The sequence below is a fragment of the Choloepus didactylus genome, chromosome 20 (genome assembly GCF_015220235.1).
Source record: "Choloepus didactylus isolate mChoDid1 chromosome 20, mChoDid1.pri, whole genome shotgun sequence".
Classification (NCBI taxonomy): Eukaryota; Metazoa; Chordata; class Mammalia; order Pilosa; family Megalonychidae; genus Choloepus; species Choloepus didactylus.
Window position 1 is genome coordinate 59,929,192 of NC_051326.1, and position 17,572 is coordinate 59,946,763.

Genomic DNA, 17,572 nt, shown 5'->3' on the forward strand with positions numbered 1-17,572 from the left:
GTCCACTCCCACTTCCTCTGGGATAACCTTTTAAAATGTCTCAATGATTTATATCAGTACACCCGCTTGTCCTGAAACCACATTTTCTAGTAAATACTGGATGTGGCTCCCAGATGCAAGTCTGTGGATCAGCAGGGGCTTGCTGCATAACAATCACTTGGGAAGACTGTTAAAAATACAAATTTCTCAGCCCCACCCCTAGACAGCCTGAGTCAGTACATATGGGATGAAGCCAAGAACTCTTTTTTTTCAAAAGCTCCCTAGGTGATTTTGATGGGCAGCCAGGTTTAAGACCTTCTGCCAGACACTGCCACATAGCTGTCCTAGCACCGCCTAATACTCAAAATGTTCAAAAGAAGAAAACATAACCTTTCTCTCCAAACTTGCTCTCTCTTGTGCTCTGTATCTCAGCTAGTACCATCACTCTATTCCTTATCATTTTACTTCAATAACCAATCCACCCTATGACATCAGAGGTAAAGATAGATGATGAAGACTGAGACTGTATAACTTGGCAAAAACTGGAGTGGCCAATGACTATTACTAAATGTACAACTATGAAAATGTTTTCACATGTGGGAGAACAAATGAAGGTCAACCATGCAGAGTGTTGAAAAAGGGATGGTATTTGGGAAAAAACATAATCAAAGCAAACTGGAGTCTATGGTCAACAGTAACACTGTAATATGCTTCCATTAATGTAACAAAGGCAATATACCAAAGTTAAATGTGTATGAGAGGGGGATATAAGGGATGGATATGGATTCTTGGTAGTGGTGTTGTTTTCTGTCCTTACTATCATATTGTATTGTATGACATTTATTTTTGTTTTTATCTTTTTTATTATTCACCAAAAAAACAAAAAACTTTTTCATAGTAATCAGTATGTTTAAGTGCTGACTGTGGTGATAAATGTACAACTATATGATACTGTGAACAACTGACTGTACACTATGGATAATTGTATGGTATGTGAATATATCTCTATAAAATTTTAAGAAAAAATATAAATACGGTTAAAAGTCCTGGAGAAAACATGGAGAGAGGGAAATACCCATTTACTGTTGATGAGCCAGCATGGTGTAGCCTTTCTGGAGGTCAGTGTGGTGGTTCCACAAGAAGCTAAGTATGTGCAGGGACATGAATGGACATTTGCACACTGGTGTTTATGGAGATAGTATTCATGATTTGCAACGAGTGGAGGTCACCTAAGGGTACACCGACTGAGGAACAGAATGGTGAACTGTGATGTATGCATACAATGGAATACTGAGCAACTATGAGGAGTGAAGCTGTGAGACATGCTACGAGGTGAATGGATCCTGTAGACAGCATTTTGAGTGAAGTACACCAGAAACCAAGGCAAAAACTAGAATGCCTCACCAATATGGATTAACTATAATGTGTAAACTCAGAATTGAATCTTAGAGCACAGCCTAACAGGGAAATGCTTATAATTGTGCCTAAGAGTCTCCCCCTGAGTGCCTCTCTGTTGCTCAGGTGTGGCCCTCTCTCTCTAGCTAAGCCACCTCAGTGGGTGATCTTGCTGCCCTCCCCCCTACATGGTACCTGACTCCCAGGGGTGTAACTCTTCTGGCAGTGTGGGATATGACTCCCAAGAATAAATCTGGATTCAGCATCATGGGATTGAGAATATCTTCTTGACCAAAAGGGGGATGTGAAGTGAAAATGAAATAAAGCTTTAGCGGCTGAGAGATTTCAAATGGAGTCGAGAGGTCACTCTGGTGGACACTCTTACGCACTATATAGATAACACTTTTTAGGTTTTAATGTATTGGAATAGCTAGAAGCAAATACCTGAAAACACCAAACTCCAACCCAATAGCCTTGACTCTTGAAGATGATTGTATAACAACACAGCTTACAAGGGGTGACAATGTGATCGCGAAAACCTTGTGGATCAAACTCCCTTTATCCAGTGTATGGATGGATGAGTAGAAGAATTGGGACAAAGACTGAATAAAAAATAGGGTGGGATGGGGGATATTTTGGGTGTTCTTTTTTACTTTTATTTCTTATTCTTATTCTGATTCTTTCTGGTATAAGGAAAGGGGTCAAAATAGATTGCGGTGATGAAGGCATAACTATATGATGGTACTATGAACAGCTGATTGTACACCATGGATGACTGTATGGTATGTGACTATATCTCAACTAAAAAAAAAGGAAACTCTGTGTTTTATGTATTTTATGCATGACTCTTCTGTAAACCTACAACTTCTCTAACAAAATAAAATTTAAAAATCTACCCTTTACATTATGGAAAGAATTGCCTTCCTAAAGCGTAGTTTTAACAGATCCCCTCTACCAATAAAACCCAAACTATTCAGCACATCACTCAAGGACCCTCCACAACTTCTCTACTTACCATCATGTTTCACTCCCACTTCAGCTCTCCCTGGGCCACCAGAGCTCCAGTCACATAAGGCTCCTCACCTTTCCCAACCAAGCCCTAAGTATCCTATCCTTGCTCTCTCTTACACTGTTCCCTCACGTGGATCACCTTCATCCCCAACTCCATCCAACCAAATCGCATCACCACTCCCAATGCCAGACAAAAATGTTCTGTATAGACTTCTCCAGCTGCTCTAGTTGAAATCATTCTACCACGTCCCAGTGCTGTCTGCGCCTACATTACGGAACTCTGCATGTTTTGCCTGGTATCTCTCTACCAAAATTATCTCTGTCTGTCCTAGAGCACATTCTTGAGAGCAGGAACTATTCTCATTTTTCTTATAACCCCCAATTCTTCACACATGTGCCTTGAAATCACTGTCGTATCTTAAAATCTGCCATGTAATTTGCTGAATAATATAGAATATCCCAAAACCCATGGCTTCATCAACCTTGTGTGTATTATTAGGCAACTCAAATCTTCTCCAAATCCCTAACCTCAATTTCCACTCTCTATTACTAATCACATAAAAGAGCTAAAAGCACATACTAAAATCACATTTCACCTGCCACCTACCTAATCTATTGTTACCAATTTCTACTAATAGCTAGGCTGGCTGAACACTGAGTCATTAAGAGTGACATTTTCTGAATCATCCACACCACTTCCGCTCTTGGTTTTCCCCAGTAAATATAACATCCAAGAACTGTCATGTCCAAGCCAAACTCTGGCCTAATAAATACAATGAGTATAAAATCCAATAAAGTATAGCCTAGATTTGTCTCAGGGAAGGATCGTGTGCTATATAATTAACGCCTACCTGAGTCAGGATAGAGGCACACATCATTAAGGTCATGTTCTGGCTCCAAGGAAGTAAATATTTTTCCCTAAAAGATTAAGCAAAATAAATTATTAAAATAATTAAAGGAAGAAAACTTTTGGTATTATCACACAGAGAAAACAAAATGGAGACATAACTCAACAACCTACTGCTAAGTAAAAAAATAAAACCACATAATTGAAATCACAGAATTTGAGTTTAAAAGGATCTTGGAGAATTTATCTTATCAATGGATCAAATGTTCTCATTTTACAGATGAGGAAACTGTGTCCCAGAGAGGAAAAGTGTCTAAAACAACAAATACAAATTTTTAAGGATGATGTCTTTATACTAAGAAAGGATAAAGTTTAAAATAAGTGGTGCATCAATTTTTTTATTTTGTTTTGCATGAATTTTTTTTTATAGAAAATGTCTCAATCTATAACATACCCTACTCAAACATGTACTCAAAGAAACCAAAGGAGAGATGGTCAACATCTCTAAAATGAGGACATTATCTGCCACAACTATAACAAAAGTTTGGAGGAGGATCAAGATAATGGATCTAAAATAATTTATAAAACGAAAATCTTATAAATGAATAAAGTAGTAATATTACCATGTAGTTACGATTAGGATATTTTTATTTTAAATGTGGGGGAAATGTGTGAAATTTAAAAAAAAAATTGAGAGAAAATAAAAGAAAAAAAGAAGAAAATGGGTGTGGAAAAAGATGAAGAGAAAGATTAAACAAGAAAAGCCAGGCAAGCAAAAACCAAGTAATTTTGGTATTAGTCAAGAGGAAGTATTTAGTCATAAGAAACCAAAAAAGGCCAAAATAAAATTTATTGTAGTAATCATGGCACTATGATTTCAAGAACAGATACTGGAACTTTTTCTGGCTCTTGCATTTGTAATTCAATAGTAGAAGACCAACACTGGGATGTGGCTAGCTCCTATTGCAACAGGAGGAGTATAATTAAAGCACAGTGAAGATGGCTATTTCACACTAAATTAAAAACAGCAATTACATTCCAATTTAAGACAAACGAAATGCACACAACTAATTACTTTTCCTCCCAAGTTCACAATGAAACCGAAGGAAAGAGAGAAGGAAAAAGGAAGGAAGGAGAGAAAGGAAACTATAATTACACGGAATAAAAAAGAAAAGGTGTCACAGGTTAAATAATATGAAAATCCACATTTTAGAAAGCTATGCACTAAGTAAAGGGTCTTGAAGGATACATCCAAACTAATAACACTCATTTACTTTTCGGAGGGAAGTAGGGTAGAAGCACGGGAAAGGATATCTTCTACATTACCAGTATTTTGTGAGTTTCTGAAAAACAAATGCATGCATTTGTGAGGTTAAAAATAAATAGTCTTGGGAAGACAGCAGAGTAGGTGAGGCAGAACAGACTTCTCCTCGGTCAGAATAACTAGAAAGGGGCTGGAGGACACCAGGGACTGCGGTTTTGGGGTGTGACCAGCCATAGAGGGTCTCCCAAGGTACGTGGAGGAGACACCAACAAAAACGGAGGAGAGATGGCAGCTGGAGTGACGCAATGAATGTGTTCCTGTCGGACAGTCTCCTGCTGGCAGCAGCAAAACCACTGCCAGGCAAGGGAGTGAGCAGCAGCTCTCCACTCTCATGCATCTACCCTGACAGTTTGCTGGGGGTGAACCACCACAGTCAGATAATGGGGACCTGCTCTCACCCCATGGAAGTCGGGAAGGGGGGAGGGTTGCAATGGCGAGAAGCGGGGAAGGGAGAAGCACCATACCAGTAATCAGGAGCCCTTCCCACATCCCAGAGATTCGTGGGCACAAGGCAGGCAGAGAACTGGCAGGCAGGGCCCATGTCCCATCTGTGTGGTGTCCTTGATCAGACTCCCTGCCTACCTGCCCGGGGCCCACATTGCAGCCCCGGGACAGGGATTCCCCAGAGAACATGAAGTTTTGGTGCACTAATTGGTTCCCCACACAGTTTGGACTCCACCTACCACACAGGAGAAGTTTGGGGAAGACCTATTTGAGAGCACCACCTGCTGGTAGGATTGGGAAACTGAAGTCCAGCAAACAAAGTTATATATAAATGCTCAAATAATTCCATACTTACCAAACTAACCCTATCAACAAGCAAATGTCCCGAAGCCAGCAGAAAATTACAAAGCACTTGAAGGATCCAGAGGATATGGACAAGGCAAATAAACAAATGAAAAGCCGCAAGAGACATAAAATTTGGAGCCATTAAAAAAGTACAAACAAATCTCCAAAACAACTTCAACAAGATGGCTAAAGACATAAAGGAAATCAAGAAGACTCTACAAGTGCCTAAAGAAGAATTTGAAAAAGTAAAAAAACAGCAGACCTTATGGAAATAAAAGACATTGTGGCTCAAATTAAAAATATAGTAGAGACACACAATAGCAGATTTGAAGAGGCAGAAGAAAGAATAAGTGAATTTGAGGACAGGATAATTGAATGCAACCACACAGAAAGAAAAAATAGGGAAAAAAATGGAAAAATCTGAAATGGATCCAAGAGAAATGATGGACAACATGAAGTGAATACACATAAGGATCACTGCTGTCCCAGAAGGAGAAGAAAAGGGTAAAGGGCTAGGAAGAGTGTTTCAAGACACAGTTGAGGAAAACTTCCCAAACATTCTAAATGACATGAATATGCAAATCAGAGATGCCCAATGAACTCCAAATAGAATAAATCCAAATAAACCTACTCTGAGACATATACTGATTATAGACTATCAAATGCTGAAGAGAAGGAGAAACTTCTGAAAGCAGCAAGAGAGAAGTGATATACCACACACAAGGGAAACAACATAAGACTAAGCAGTGACTACACAGCGGCCACCATGGAGGCGAGAAGGCAGTGTTCTGACATATTTAAGATTCTGAAAGAAAAAAATTGCCAGCCAAGAATTCTTTATCCAGCAAAGCTCTCCTTCAAAACTGAGGGGGAGCTTAAAATTTTCACAGACAAACAAACACTGAGAGAATTTGTTAACAAGAGGCCTACCCAGCAAGAAATACTAAAGGGAGCTCTGCCACCTGAGAAAAAAAGAATGAAGATGAGGTCTGGAAAAGAGCACATAACTGAAGAGTTATCAGTAAGGGTAACTTAAAGGAAAAAAAAAAGAGAGGGGAAAAAGACATATCTAACAACTAAAATCCAAAGGATAAGATGGCTGATTCAAGAACTTCCTTCACAGCAATAACTTTGAATGTGAATGGATTAAACTCTCCAATTAAAAGATACAGACTGGTAGAATGGATTAAAAACTATGACCCATTGATATGATGTTTACAAGAGACTCATCTTAGACCCTCCAACACAAAGAGAATGAAAGTGAAAGGATGGAAAAAAATATTCTACGCAAACTGCCATCAAAAGAAAGCCAGGGTAGGTATTCTAATATTGTAGAAAACAGACTTTAAATGCAAAGATGTCATAAGAGACAAAGAAGGACACAATATATTAATAAAAGGGATAATTCATAAACAAGAAATAACAATTATAAATGTTTATGCATCCAATCAAGGAGCTCCAAAATACATGAGACAAACGTTGGCTAAACTAAAGGGAGCAATAGACATGTCTACAATAATAGTAGGAAACTTCAATACACCAGTCTCTTCTATACATAGGACAATTAGACAAAGGACCAATAAAGAAACTGAGAACCTAAACAATATGATAAATGAATTACACATAACAGACATATATAGATCATTAAATCCCAAGTACCAAGATACACATTCCTCTCTGGTGCCCGTGGAATATTTTCCAGGATGGATCATATGCTAGGGCACAACACAAGTCTTAATTTTTAAGGTATGTAATTATTCAAGGTTCATTCTCTGACCCCAGTGGAATGCAACTACAAATCAACAACCACCAAAGAACCAGATCTTTCACAAATACATGGAGATTAAACAAGACACTCCTAAACAACCAGTGGGTCAAAGAAGAAATTGCAAGAGAAACTGGTAAATATCCAGAGATGAATGAAAATAAGAACATAACATATCAAAACCTATGGGATGCTGTGAAGGCAGTGCTGAGAAGGAAATTTATAGCTCTAAATGCATATATCAAAAAAGCAAGAAAGAGCTAAAACTAAAGACTTAACTGAACAACTGAAGAGGCTAGAGAATGATCAACAAATTAACCCTAAAGCAAATAAACAAAAAGAAATAACAAAGATTAAAGCAGAAATTAATGAGCTGGAGAACAAAACAACAACAGAGAGGATAAATAAAACCAAAAGTTGGTTCTCTGAAAAGTTCAACAAGACTGGCAATGTCAAAAAGAGAGAAGGCCCAAATGAACAGAATCAGAAATAAAAAGGGGATAATTACTACAGATTCCAAAGAAATAAAAACTATAAGCAGATACTAGCAACAAGTGTATGCTAAAAAGCTAGACAATTTCCTTGAAACACATCAACAACCCAAACTGACCCAACAAGACATAGAAGACTTCAATAAACCAATCAGAAGTGAAGAGATACAATGAGTTACAAAAATCAACCTACAAATAAAAGCCCAGGGCCAGATGGCTTCAAAGGGGAATTTGACCAAACTTTCCAAAAAGAAAAGAAAACATTCCTGCTCAAAGTCTTTCAAAAAAAATTTAAGAAAAAGGAACACCCCTAACTCATTTTATGAAGCTAATATCACTATGACATCAAAACCAGATACATTACAAAAAAAAGGAAAACTATAGGCCAATCTCCCCAAAGACTATAAATGCAAAAATTCTCAACAAAATACTTGCAAATCAAATCCAAAGGCACATTAAAAGAATTATACACCACAATTTTCTAAATGGTACAACTCTATAGTCGATTTGTTCAAACACTACAATTGCATGGAACTTCGAATAGGAAGTGAGATACGGTAGGTTAGTATAGGCTGGAGTGAAACAGTGACACATCCCAGAGTAATTTGGGCAGATAATAAAAAATATATTTACAGCCTCCCCCTCCCCAGCCCCGAGGATCTGGGGGAAGGTGCGGATGTGTTGAACATCCTCACCTGGACTGGTGTTGATGTTGTCACAAACATTGGGACTGGCAGTTTGATGTGCTGAGCCCTCGAGCATGGGACTTGCCCTTATGAAGCTCATTACTGCAAAGGAGAGTCTAAACTTGCATATAATTATGCCTAAGAGTCTCCCCCTGAGTATCTCTTTGTTGCTCAGATGTGGCCCTCTCTCTCTCTAACTGAGCCATCTTGACAGGTGAACTCGCTGCCCTCCCCACTTCGTGGGACCCGACTCCCAGGGTTGTAAATCTCCCTGGCAATGCAGAATATGACTCCCAGGGATGAATGTGGACCCGGTATCGTGGGACTGAGAGTATCTTCTTGACCAAAAGGGGGATGCAAAATGAGACAAAATAGTTTCAGTGGCTGAGAGATTTCAAATGGAGTCGAGAGGTCACTCTGGTGGACATTCTTATGCACTATATAGATAACACATCTTAGGATTTAATGTATTGGAATTGTTAGAAGTAAATACCTGAAACTACCAAACTCCAACCCAGCAGTCTGGACTCCTGAAGACAATTATATAATAATGTAGATTATAAGGGGTGACAGTGTGATTGTGAAGACCTTGTGGATCACACCCCCTTTATCTAGTGTATGGATGAGTAGAAAAATGGGGATAAAAACTAAAGGACAAATGGGGTGGGATGGGGGGATGATTTGGGTGTTCTTTTTTCACTTTTATTTTTTATTCTTGTTCTGCTTCTTTCTGTGTAAGGAAAATGTTCAGAGATAGATTGTGGTGATGAACGCATGACTATGTTATCATACTGTGGACAGTGGATTGTATACCATGGATGATTGTATGGTGTGTGAATGTACTTCAATAAAACTGAATTTAATAAAAAAAAAAATAAAATAGCAAAAAAAAAAAAAAAGAATTATACACCACAACCAAGTGGGGTTCATTCCTGGCATGCAAGGGTGGTTCAACATAAGAAAATCAATTAATGTAATTCAACACTTTAACAAATCAAAAGGGAAAAATCAAATGATCATCTCAATAGATGCTGAAAAAATATTTGACAAAATTCAACATCCCTTTTTGATAAAAACACTTCAAAAGGTAGGAACTGAAGGAAACTTCCTCAATATGATAAAGGGCATATATGAAAAACCCACAGCCAGCCTAGTACTCAATGGTGAGAGGCTGAAAGCCTTCCCTTTAAGATCAGGAACAAGACAAGGATGACCACTGTCACTTCTACTATGCAACACTGTACTGCAAGTTCCAACCAGAGCAATTTGCCAAAACAAAGATATAAAAGGCATCCAAATTGGAAAGGAAGAAGTAAAACTGTCATTATTTGTGGATGATATGATCTTATATTTGAAAAATCCTGAGAATTTGACCACAAACATAGTTGAGCTAAAAAACAAATGCAGCAAAGTGGCAGGATATAAGATTACTGCACATAAGCTGGTAATGTTCCTATGCCCTACTAATGACCTAACTGAAGAGATAGTCAAGAAAAAGATTCCACTCTCAATAGCAACTAAAATAATCAAGTACCTAGGAATAAACTTACCCGAGGATGTAAAAGACCTCTACAAAGAAAATTACAAAATTTTACTAAAAGAAATAAAAAAAGGACCTAAATAGGAGGAAAAATATTCCATGCTCATGGATAGGAAGACTAAAAATTGTTAAGATGTCAATTCTACCCAAACTGATCTACAGATTCAATGGAATTCCAATCAAAATTCCAACAATCTACTTTGCAGAGTTGGAAAAGCTAGTTGTCAAATTTATTTGGAAGGGAAAGGGGCCTCGAATTGCCCAAAACATCCTAAAAAAGAGGAAGGAAGTGGGAGAACTTACACTTCCAGACTTTGAAGCCTACTATAAAGCTACAGTGGTCAAAACAGCCTGCTACTGGCATAAAGATAGACATATTGATGAATGGAATCAAATTGGGAGAACAGACCCCCAGATCTGTGGTCAACTGATTTTTCATAAGGCTCCCAAATCCACTGAACTGGGACAGAACAGTATCTTCAACAAATGGGGCTAAAAAAACTGGAGAGCCATAACAAGAAGAATGAAAGAGGACCTCTACCTCACACCCTATACAAAAGTTAACTCAAAGTGGATCGAAGACCTCATTATAACAGACAGTACCATAAAACTCTTAGAAGATAATGTAGAGAAACATCTTCAAGACCTAGTATTAGGAGGTTGCTTCTTAGACCTTACACCCAAAGCACAAGCAGTGAAAGAAAAAAAAATAGATAAACGAGAACTCCTCAAAATCAAAAGCTTCTGCACCTCAAAAGAATTTGTCAAAAAGGTGAAGAGGCAGCCAATGCAATGGAAGAAAATATTTGGAAACCATGTATCTGATAAGAAACTGATATCCTGCAAATATAAAGAAATCCTACAACTCAACGACAATAAACAAACAGCCCAATTATAAAATGGGGAAAAGATAAGAAAATATGAAAAGGAATCAAACAGAGCTGAAGGCCACTGTAACAGAAATTAAAAATTCCCTTGAGGGGTTCAACAGCAGACTGGAGCTGGCAGAAGAAAGAATCAGTGAACTTGAATATAAGACAATTGAAATCACCCAGTTTGTGGAGCAGAGAGAGGGAAGAATGAAGGAAAGTGAACAGGTCCTGAGAAATCTGTGAGACACCATCAAGCATACCAATATATGCACTATGGGAGTTCCAGAAAGAGAAGAGAGAGAGAAAGGGGAAGAGAGAAAATTCAAACAAATAATGGCTTAAGGACCACACTCTCCTTTGTCTAGTTTATGGATGGATGAGTAGGAAAATGGGGGAAGAAAACAAAGAGACAGACAAAGGCACCCAGTGTTCTTTTTTACTTTAATTGTTCTTTTTCACTTTAATTACTGTTCTTATTTTCGTGTGTGTGGTAATGAAGGTGTCAGGGATTGATTTTGGTGATGAATGTACAACTATGTAATGGTACTGTGAACAATCGAATGTACGATTTGTTTTGTATGACTGCGTGGTATGTGAATATATCTCAATAAAATGAATATTTAAATAAATAAATAAATAAATAAATAAATAAATAAATAAAGGCTGAAAACTTCCCAAATTTAACAAAAGTCATAAATATACACATTCAAGATGCTCAAAAAACTCCAAGGAGGATAAATCCAAATAGACTCACACCATGCCATGTTATAATCAGCGCAAAAAGACAGAGAATTCCGAAAGCCACAAGAAAGAAGCAACATGTCACATACAAGGGAACTTCAATAAGATTAAGTGCCAATTTCTCATTGGAAACCATGGATGCACGAAGGCAGTGAGATGTCATATTTAAAGTGCTGGAAGAAAAAAATGTATATGAAGAAGAAATACAAATGGCTAAAAACCACATGAAAAAATGTTCATCTTCACTAGCTATTAAGGAGATGCAAATCAAGATCACAATGAGATATCACACAGATAAGAATGATAAGAATGGCTGCCATCAAATAAATAGCAAATTAGAAATGCTGGAGAGGATGTGGAGAAATTGGAACTCTTATTCATTGCTGGTGGGACTGTATAATGTTACAGCCATTCTGGAAGACAGCTTCACAGTTTCTCAGAAAACTAGATATCGAATTACCCTACGATCCAGCAATGCCACTTCTCGGTATATAACCAGAAGATTTGAAAACAGTAACATGAACAGACGTTTGTACACCAATGTTCATGGCAGCACTGTTCACAATTGCCAAGAGATGGAAACAATCTAAGTGTCCTTCAACAGAAGAGTGGATAAACAAAACGTTATATATACATACAATGGAACACTATGTAGCAATAAGAAGCAACAAGGTCCTGAAACAGGGCAACATGGACGAATCTTGAAGATATAATTCTGAGTGAAATAAGTCATACACAAAAGGAGAGATATTGTACGTTACCACTTCTATGAACTATCTGAACAACATAAAATCAACGTCTTATAATACAGAATATTGGGAACCTAGTGATAGACAGTAGCTAGTGAGGGGGAATGATAATCTATTATGTTCACATATGTTAATGATGGTAAATTAAAAGCTATGGTAATAAATAGGGTGACAGTTGTTTGTTAATGGGATTATAAGTATCAAAGTTGTATTGAAGACTAATAAGATCAAAAGGGGTTGTTTAAAGGCATGTTTCCCACAGATCCGTACCACAAATATAGATAGATGCTTGCATGATATACGTCTAAGGTATGACAATAGCACAAAGAGTTGACAATAGAAGGGTATATGGGAAAAATCTACATATTTCATACTAGGGACTATAATTAATAGGAATACCATACTAGTACTACACAAATACTAGGGACAAATAATTAAGAGCTGACAAGAGCTACAAGGTGTTTTGGTCATGAGAATTGTTTAAAATGGAGAGTGATGAAGATTGTACAACTAAGTGATGATAATGTGAGATACAGATGGATTATCATGGACATAACATAGGCTCTGTGAACTTAGGAACCCCCTACTTCATAAGTCAAGCCTTCGATCTTGAGGCATGCTCAGGTGAAACTTATGGTTGTAAAAGGGAAGCTAAGCCCACCTGTAATTATGCCTAGGAGTCACCCCCAGAGAACCTCTTTTGTTACTCCAATGTGGACTTCCTCTCTCTGTAATTCTAACTTTGCAAATAAATTCATCACCCTCCCCCCATGTTGGACAGGACCCCAAAGATGAATAAGCCTTCCTGGTGACATGGGACACAGATTCTCTGAAGGAGTCTGACCCTGACACCAAGAGATTGAGAATGCCTTTTTGACCAAAAGGGGGAAAAGAAAGGCAACAAAATAAGGTTTTAGTGGCTAAGAAAATTCAGAGTCAAGAGGCTGTCCTGGAGGTTACTCCTATGCAAGCTTCCCCTAGATATGCCAAATGACCACAATATGATAAGCCCAGGTCAACAGAAGTCTCAAAAACCTTAAAGAATACCCGGATCCCTATCTGAGACTCTATAAAAGTTTCACTCACTAAGTTTATTCTTCAGAAGCTTAAATCCTTTAGAGTGCTCCTATGCCAGCTAAGTCCCCAAACCCAGAAGCAATAGCCTCTTCAAAAACATCAATTAGATATGTTTCCTTGGCTCATAAAGTTGACACCCCTTTTCAACATGAACAAGTTAGGGTGGTCAATGCCTAGACATCCCTGAAGATCGAGAAAATGAATGAACTAGATACAGGAAGATGACAAGATAGAATTTAACAAAGGATTATGAATACTGAATCTTTATACAATTTTCTTTTTCTTAGTTGCTAGGGTATTAGAATAGCTAGAAGAAAAGAATTGAAGCGGTGGAACTATAACACATAGCATCCTTTGAAATTTGTTCTATAGCTACTTGTTAAATTTTAATTGGAAAGCTATACCCTTTTGTATATATATATTACATTTCACAATAAGGAAATAATTGAAACTATGGTACTATAACTCATAACAATTTCAGAAATTTCCTATATATCTACTTGTTAAATCATACTTTCAAAGATGTTACCTTTTGTATATATGTTATATTTCATAATAAGGAAGTAAATGAAACTGTGTAACTGTAACCTATAATAATCTTGGAAATTTTGCTCTCTACTTGTTAAACTGCACTTGGAAAGTTACTACTTTTATGTATATATGATATATTTAACAATTAAAAAATATGATTTAAAAAAATTAGTCTTGGAGGAGCAAAGATGGCGGTATACAGAGGAGTGGAAGACTATTAGTCCCCACCTGGAACAATTCATAAATGACCAAAAAACTAGTAAATAACCTGGAATAACTGCAGGGAGACAAACTTGACTATCCACTCATCATCCACCAACCTGAATTGGGAGGAATGCCCGAGATGGCAGCATAAAATCTGTAAGTAAAAACTGCAGACCCGTGCTGAGAGCAGAGAGCTAAGAACCCCTCCCTCACAGAAGCCACGCAGTGCCAGAGAACAGCACTCTCCAAACAAGCGAGTGGGCCTCAGCGAAGCCCTAACTGGGGTTTTAATACTAACTGCTCAATACAAACAGCAAATCCCCAACAAGAACACAGAGGCTTTTGGTGACAACTGACCTTGTGAGAGTCGGGACACATATCTGTCTCAAGACGGGGAGCCCAGAGATCTCTCTATGGAGAAAACCTCAGCTGTTTCCAGCCCACAGCACTTTGCAGTAAAGACAGCCTGAGCCATTTTAAAATCAAAACACTTTGATCAGCAGAGTCACAGAAACAAAGAATTTATCGATATGCAGTGACCCCTCGGGAGGGGGCATAGCTTCCCAACAGGAAAGGGAGTGGCCCAGCTCTACTGCCCACCTTACCAGAACCAGACCCCAAAGCCTAGGGGAGGAGAGCCACAGGCCACAACCTCTTACACCAGCCGGTGACAGGCTGACAGGTGCACCTGCTGGGCAGAAAAGCACAGGTGTGTCAATCCTCTAAGAAAAACCATCAGGGAAACCAGATACTGAATACTTCCTCCTTCTGTGACCTGAGCCTATTCTTGTCTGGGAAAACCCAATTGGGGTAGCCTAGGAGGGCAGATGCCTAGACAACAGAAAACTACAACCTACAGCAAGAAAAACGAAGTTATGGCCCAGTCAAAGGAACAAATGTACACTTCAACTGAGATACAGGAATTTAAACAACTAATGCTAAATCAATTTAAAAAGTTTGGAGATTTCACAAAAGAGATAGAGGATATAAAGAAAAACTGGGCATACACAAGGCAGAAATCGAAAGTTCAAAAAAAAGTTGTAGAATCTATGGAAATGAAAGGCACAACACAACAGAAGGAAACAACAGCAGATCTCAAGAGGCAGAAGAAAACACTCAAGAACTGGGGAATAAAACACCTGAAAGCCTACACGCAAAGGAACAGACAGAGAAAAGAATGGAAAAATATGAGCACCATCTCCAGGAAGTTAAGGATGAAACAAAGTAAAAGAATGTACGTATCATTGGTGTCCCAGAAGGAGAAGAGAAGGGAAAAGGGGCAGAAGCAATAATAGAGGAAATGAGGAAATAATTAATGAAAATTTCCCATCTCTTATGAAAGACATAAAATTACAAATCCAAGAAGTGCAGTGTACTCGAAACAGAATAGAGCTGAATAGGCCTACGCCAAGACACTTAATAATCAGATTAACAAATGTCAAAGACAAAGAGAGAATCCTGAAAGCAGCAAGAGAAAAGCAATCCGTCACATACAAAGGAAGCTTAATAAGACTATGTGCGGATCTCTCAGCAGAAACCATGGAGGCAAGAAGGAAGTGGTGTGATATATTTAAGATACTGAAAGAGAAAAAACATCAACCAAGAATCCTATATCCAGCAAAGCTGTCCTTCAAATATGAGGGAGGGGAAAACCTAAGATGGCGGCTAGGTGAGACAGGGCAAAAAAACACCTCCATGAAAAATACTAGATAAAAACCAGAAAGTGACCCAGAATACCAGTTTCAGCGATGCACCAGCTGGACAAGGTATGCTAAAACCACAGGGACCGTGCACTTGGTGAAACCGGGAGTCTGCATTCTGAAACGAGTGAGTATGCCGGCTGAAAGTCCCGTGGCCACACTGCAATGCGGGTAAACCAGGGGTTGGCGTTTGGAGACGGACTAGTTCTTTAAAAAAAAAAAAAAAAAAAACCAGAAGCGGCTGCAGTTATGACGGTGAGAACCATACAGTGAAGCACGGCAGGAGCGGGCTGTGCCAACATCTCAGTGTCTGGCGTGGAGGACAGACCGCTGCTGATTCCCTCAGGGCCAGGGGGTAGAGAGGAGAGCCAAAAGGAGAAAGAAACTGCGCTGCTTGCAGCCAGCTCCCCGGCAGGCTGGAGATACTCATGGCCCGGGGCCGTAACCACTGCCCAGAGCCGTGCCAGGAAACCCAGTGTGATGTGGAGTGTATCCCACAGCACCGCACACACGCCACAATATCGGCCGTGGACGGTGGCCTTGGGTGCATACACAGCTAGTTGTCCCGGAGCTGGGAAGGTGGAGCTGTGTGAAAAGTGGGGGGGCTGAGAAGACCCATTCAGCCATCTTTGCATCAGGCTGGGAGCGCCCCTGTACGGCCCAGCAGCCCAGGGCTTCCCTTGAGGGTTGGCGTGCACTTGTGACGTAGCATAGCCTTCCCTCAGCAGAGGTCCTGGAAGATCATGGCTGAGGGGGGGGGCCCACTAGGAAAACCCAGAGACGCTACGTAAATGCCGGGGACTTCTGGGTCAGCAGCGGAGAAAATCTGGGGCAAAACTGAAATGAAGGCTTAGACTCTTGCAACAGCCTGGAATCTCCAGGAACACCTGGGAGGTTTCATTATTAAAGCTGCCCTCCCTCCCTAACCACCCAGACGCATGCCCCACATTCAGAGTGGACACCACCAACACACTCAAACTGAGTTCACAAACTGAACCCCACAAGAATCATTTCCCCACACACCACAAAGTTGAGAACTGACTCGAGGGGATTAGGTGACTCGCAGACGCCATCTACTGGTTAGTTAGAGAAAGTGTATGCCACCAAGACGTAGATCTGAAAAATTAGATTGGTATTTTTTTACAGCTTGAAAGAACCCTATCAAGCAAAGCAAATGCCAAGAGGCCAAAAACAACAGAAAATCTTAAAGCATAAGATAAAATCAGACAATATGGAGAACCCAATCCCAAACACCCAAATCAAAATATCAGAAGAGACAAAGTACTTGGCACAATTAATCAAAGGACTACAATCAAAGAATGAGAACATGGCACAGGATATAAAGGACATGAAAAAGAACATGGCACAGGATATAAAGGACATAACAAAGACCCTAGAAGAGCATAAAGAAGACACTACAAGAGGAAATAAAAAAACAGAAGCTCTTATGGAAATAAAAGAAACTATTGGCCAAATTAACAAGACTCTGGATACTCATAATACAAGATCAGAGGAAGCTGAACAACAACTCAGTGTCCTATAAGTCCACAGAATAGAAAATGAAAGAACAAAAGAAAGAATGGAGAAAAAAATCAAAATAATCGAAATGGATCTCAGGGATATGATACATAAAATAAAACATCCAAATTTAAGACTCATTGGTGCCCCAGAATGGGAAGAGAAGGGTAAAGGTCTAGAAAGAGTATTCAAAGACTGTTGGGGAAAACTTCCCAAACCTTCTACATAATATAAATACACAAAGCATAAATGCCCAGCGAACTCCAAATAGAATAAACCCAAATAAATCCACCCCAAGACATATTCTGATCAGACTGTCAAATACTGAAGAGAAGGAGCAAGTTCTGAAAGCA

The 17,572-nt window shown here is 39.0% G+C and overlaps 1 protein-coding gene across 1 annotated transcript in view; it reads right to left on the reverse strand.

The window, feature by feature from the left end:
- The window catches only part of NOL10 (nucleolar protein 10), a 208,409-nt gene that overhangs the window by 114,475 nt on the left and 76,362 nt on the right, over positions 1–17,572 (reverse strand). The window contains exon 12 of the mRNA XM_037813078.1: positions 3,237–3,303. Within this exon, the coding sequence (XP_037669006.1) occupies positions 3,237–3,303 (67 nt within the window). The remainder of the gene's footprint in view (positions 1–3,236; positions 3,304–17,572) is intronic.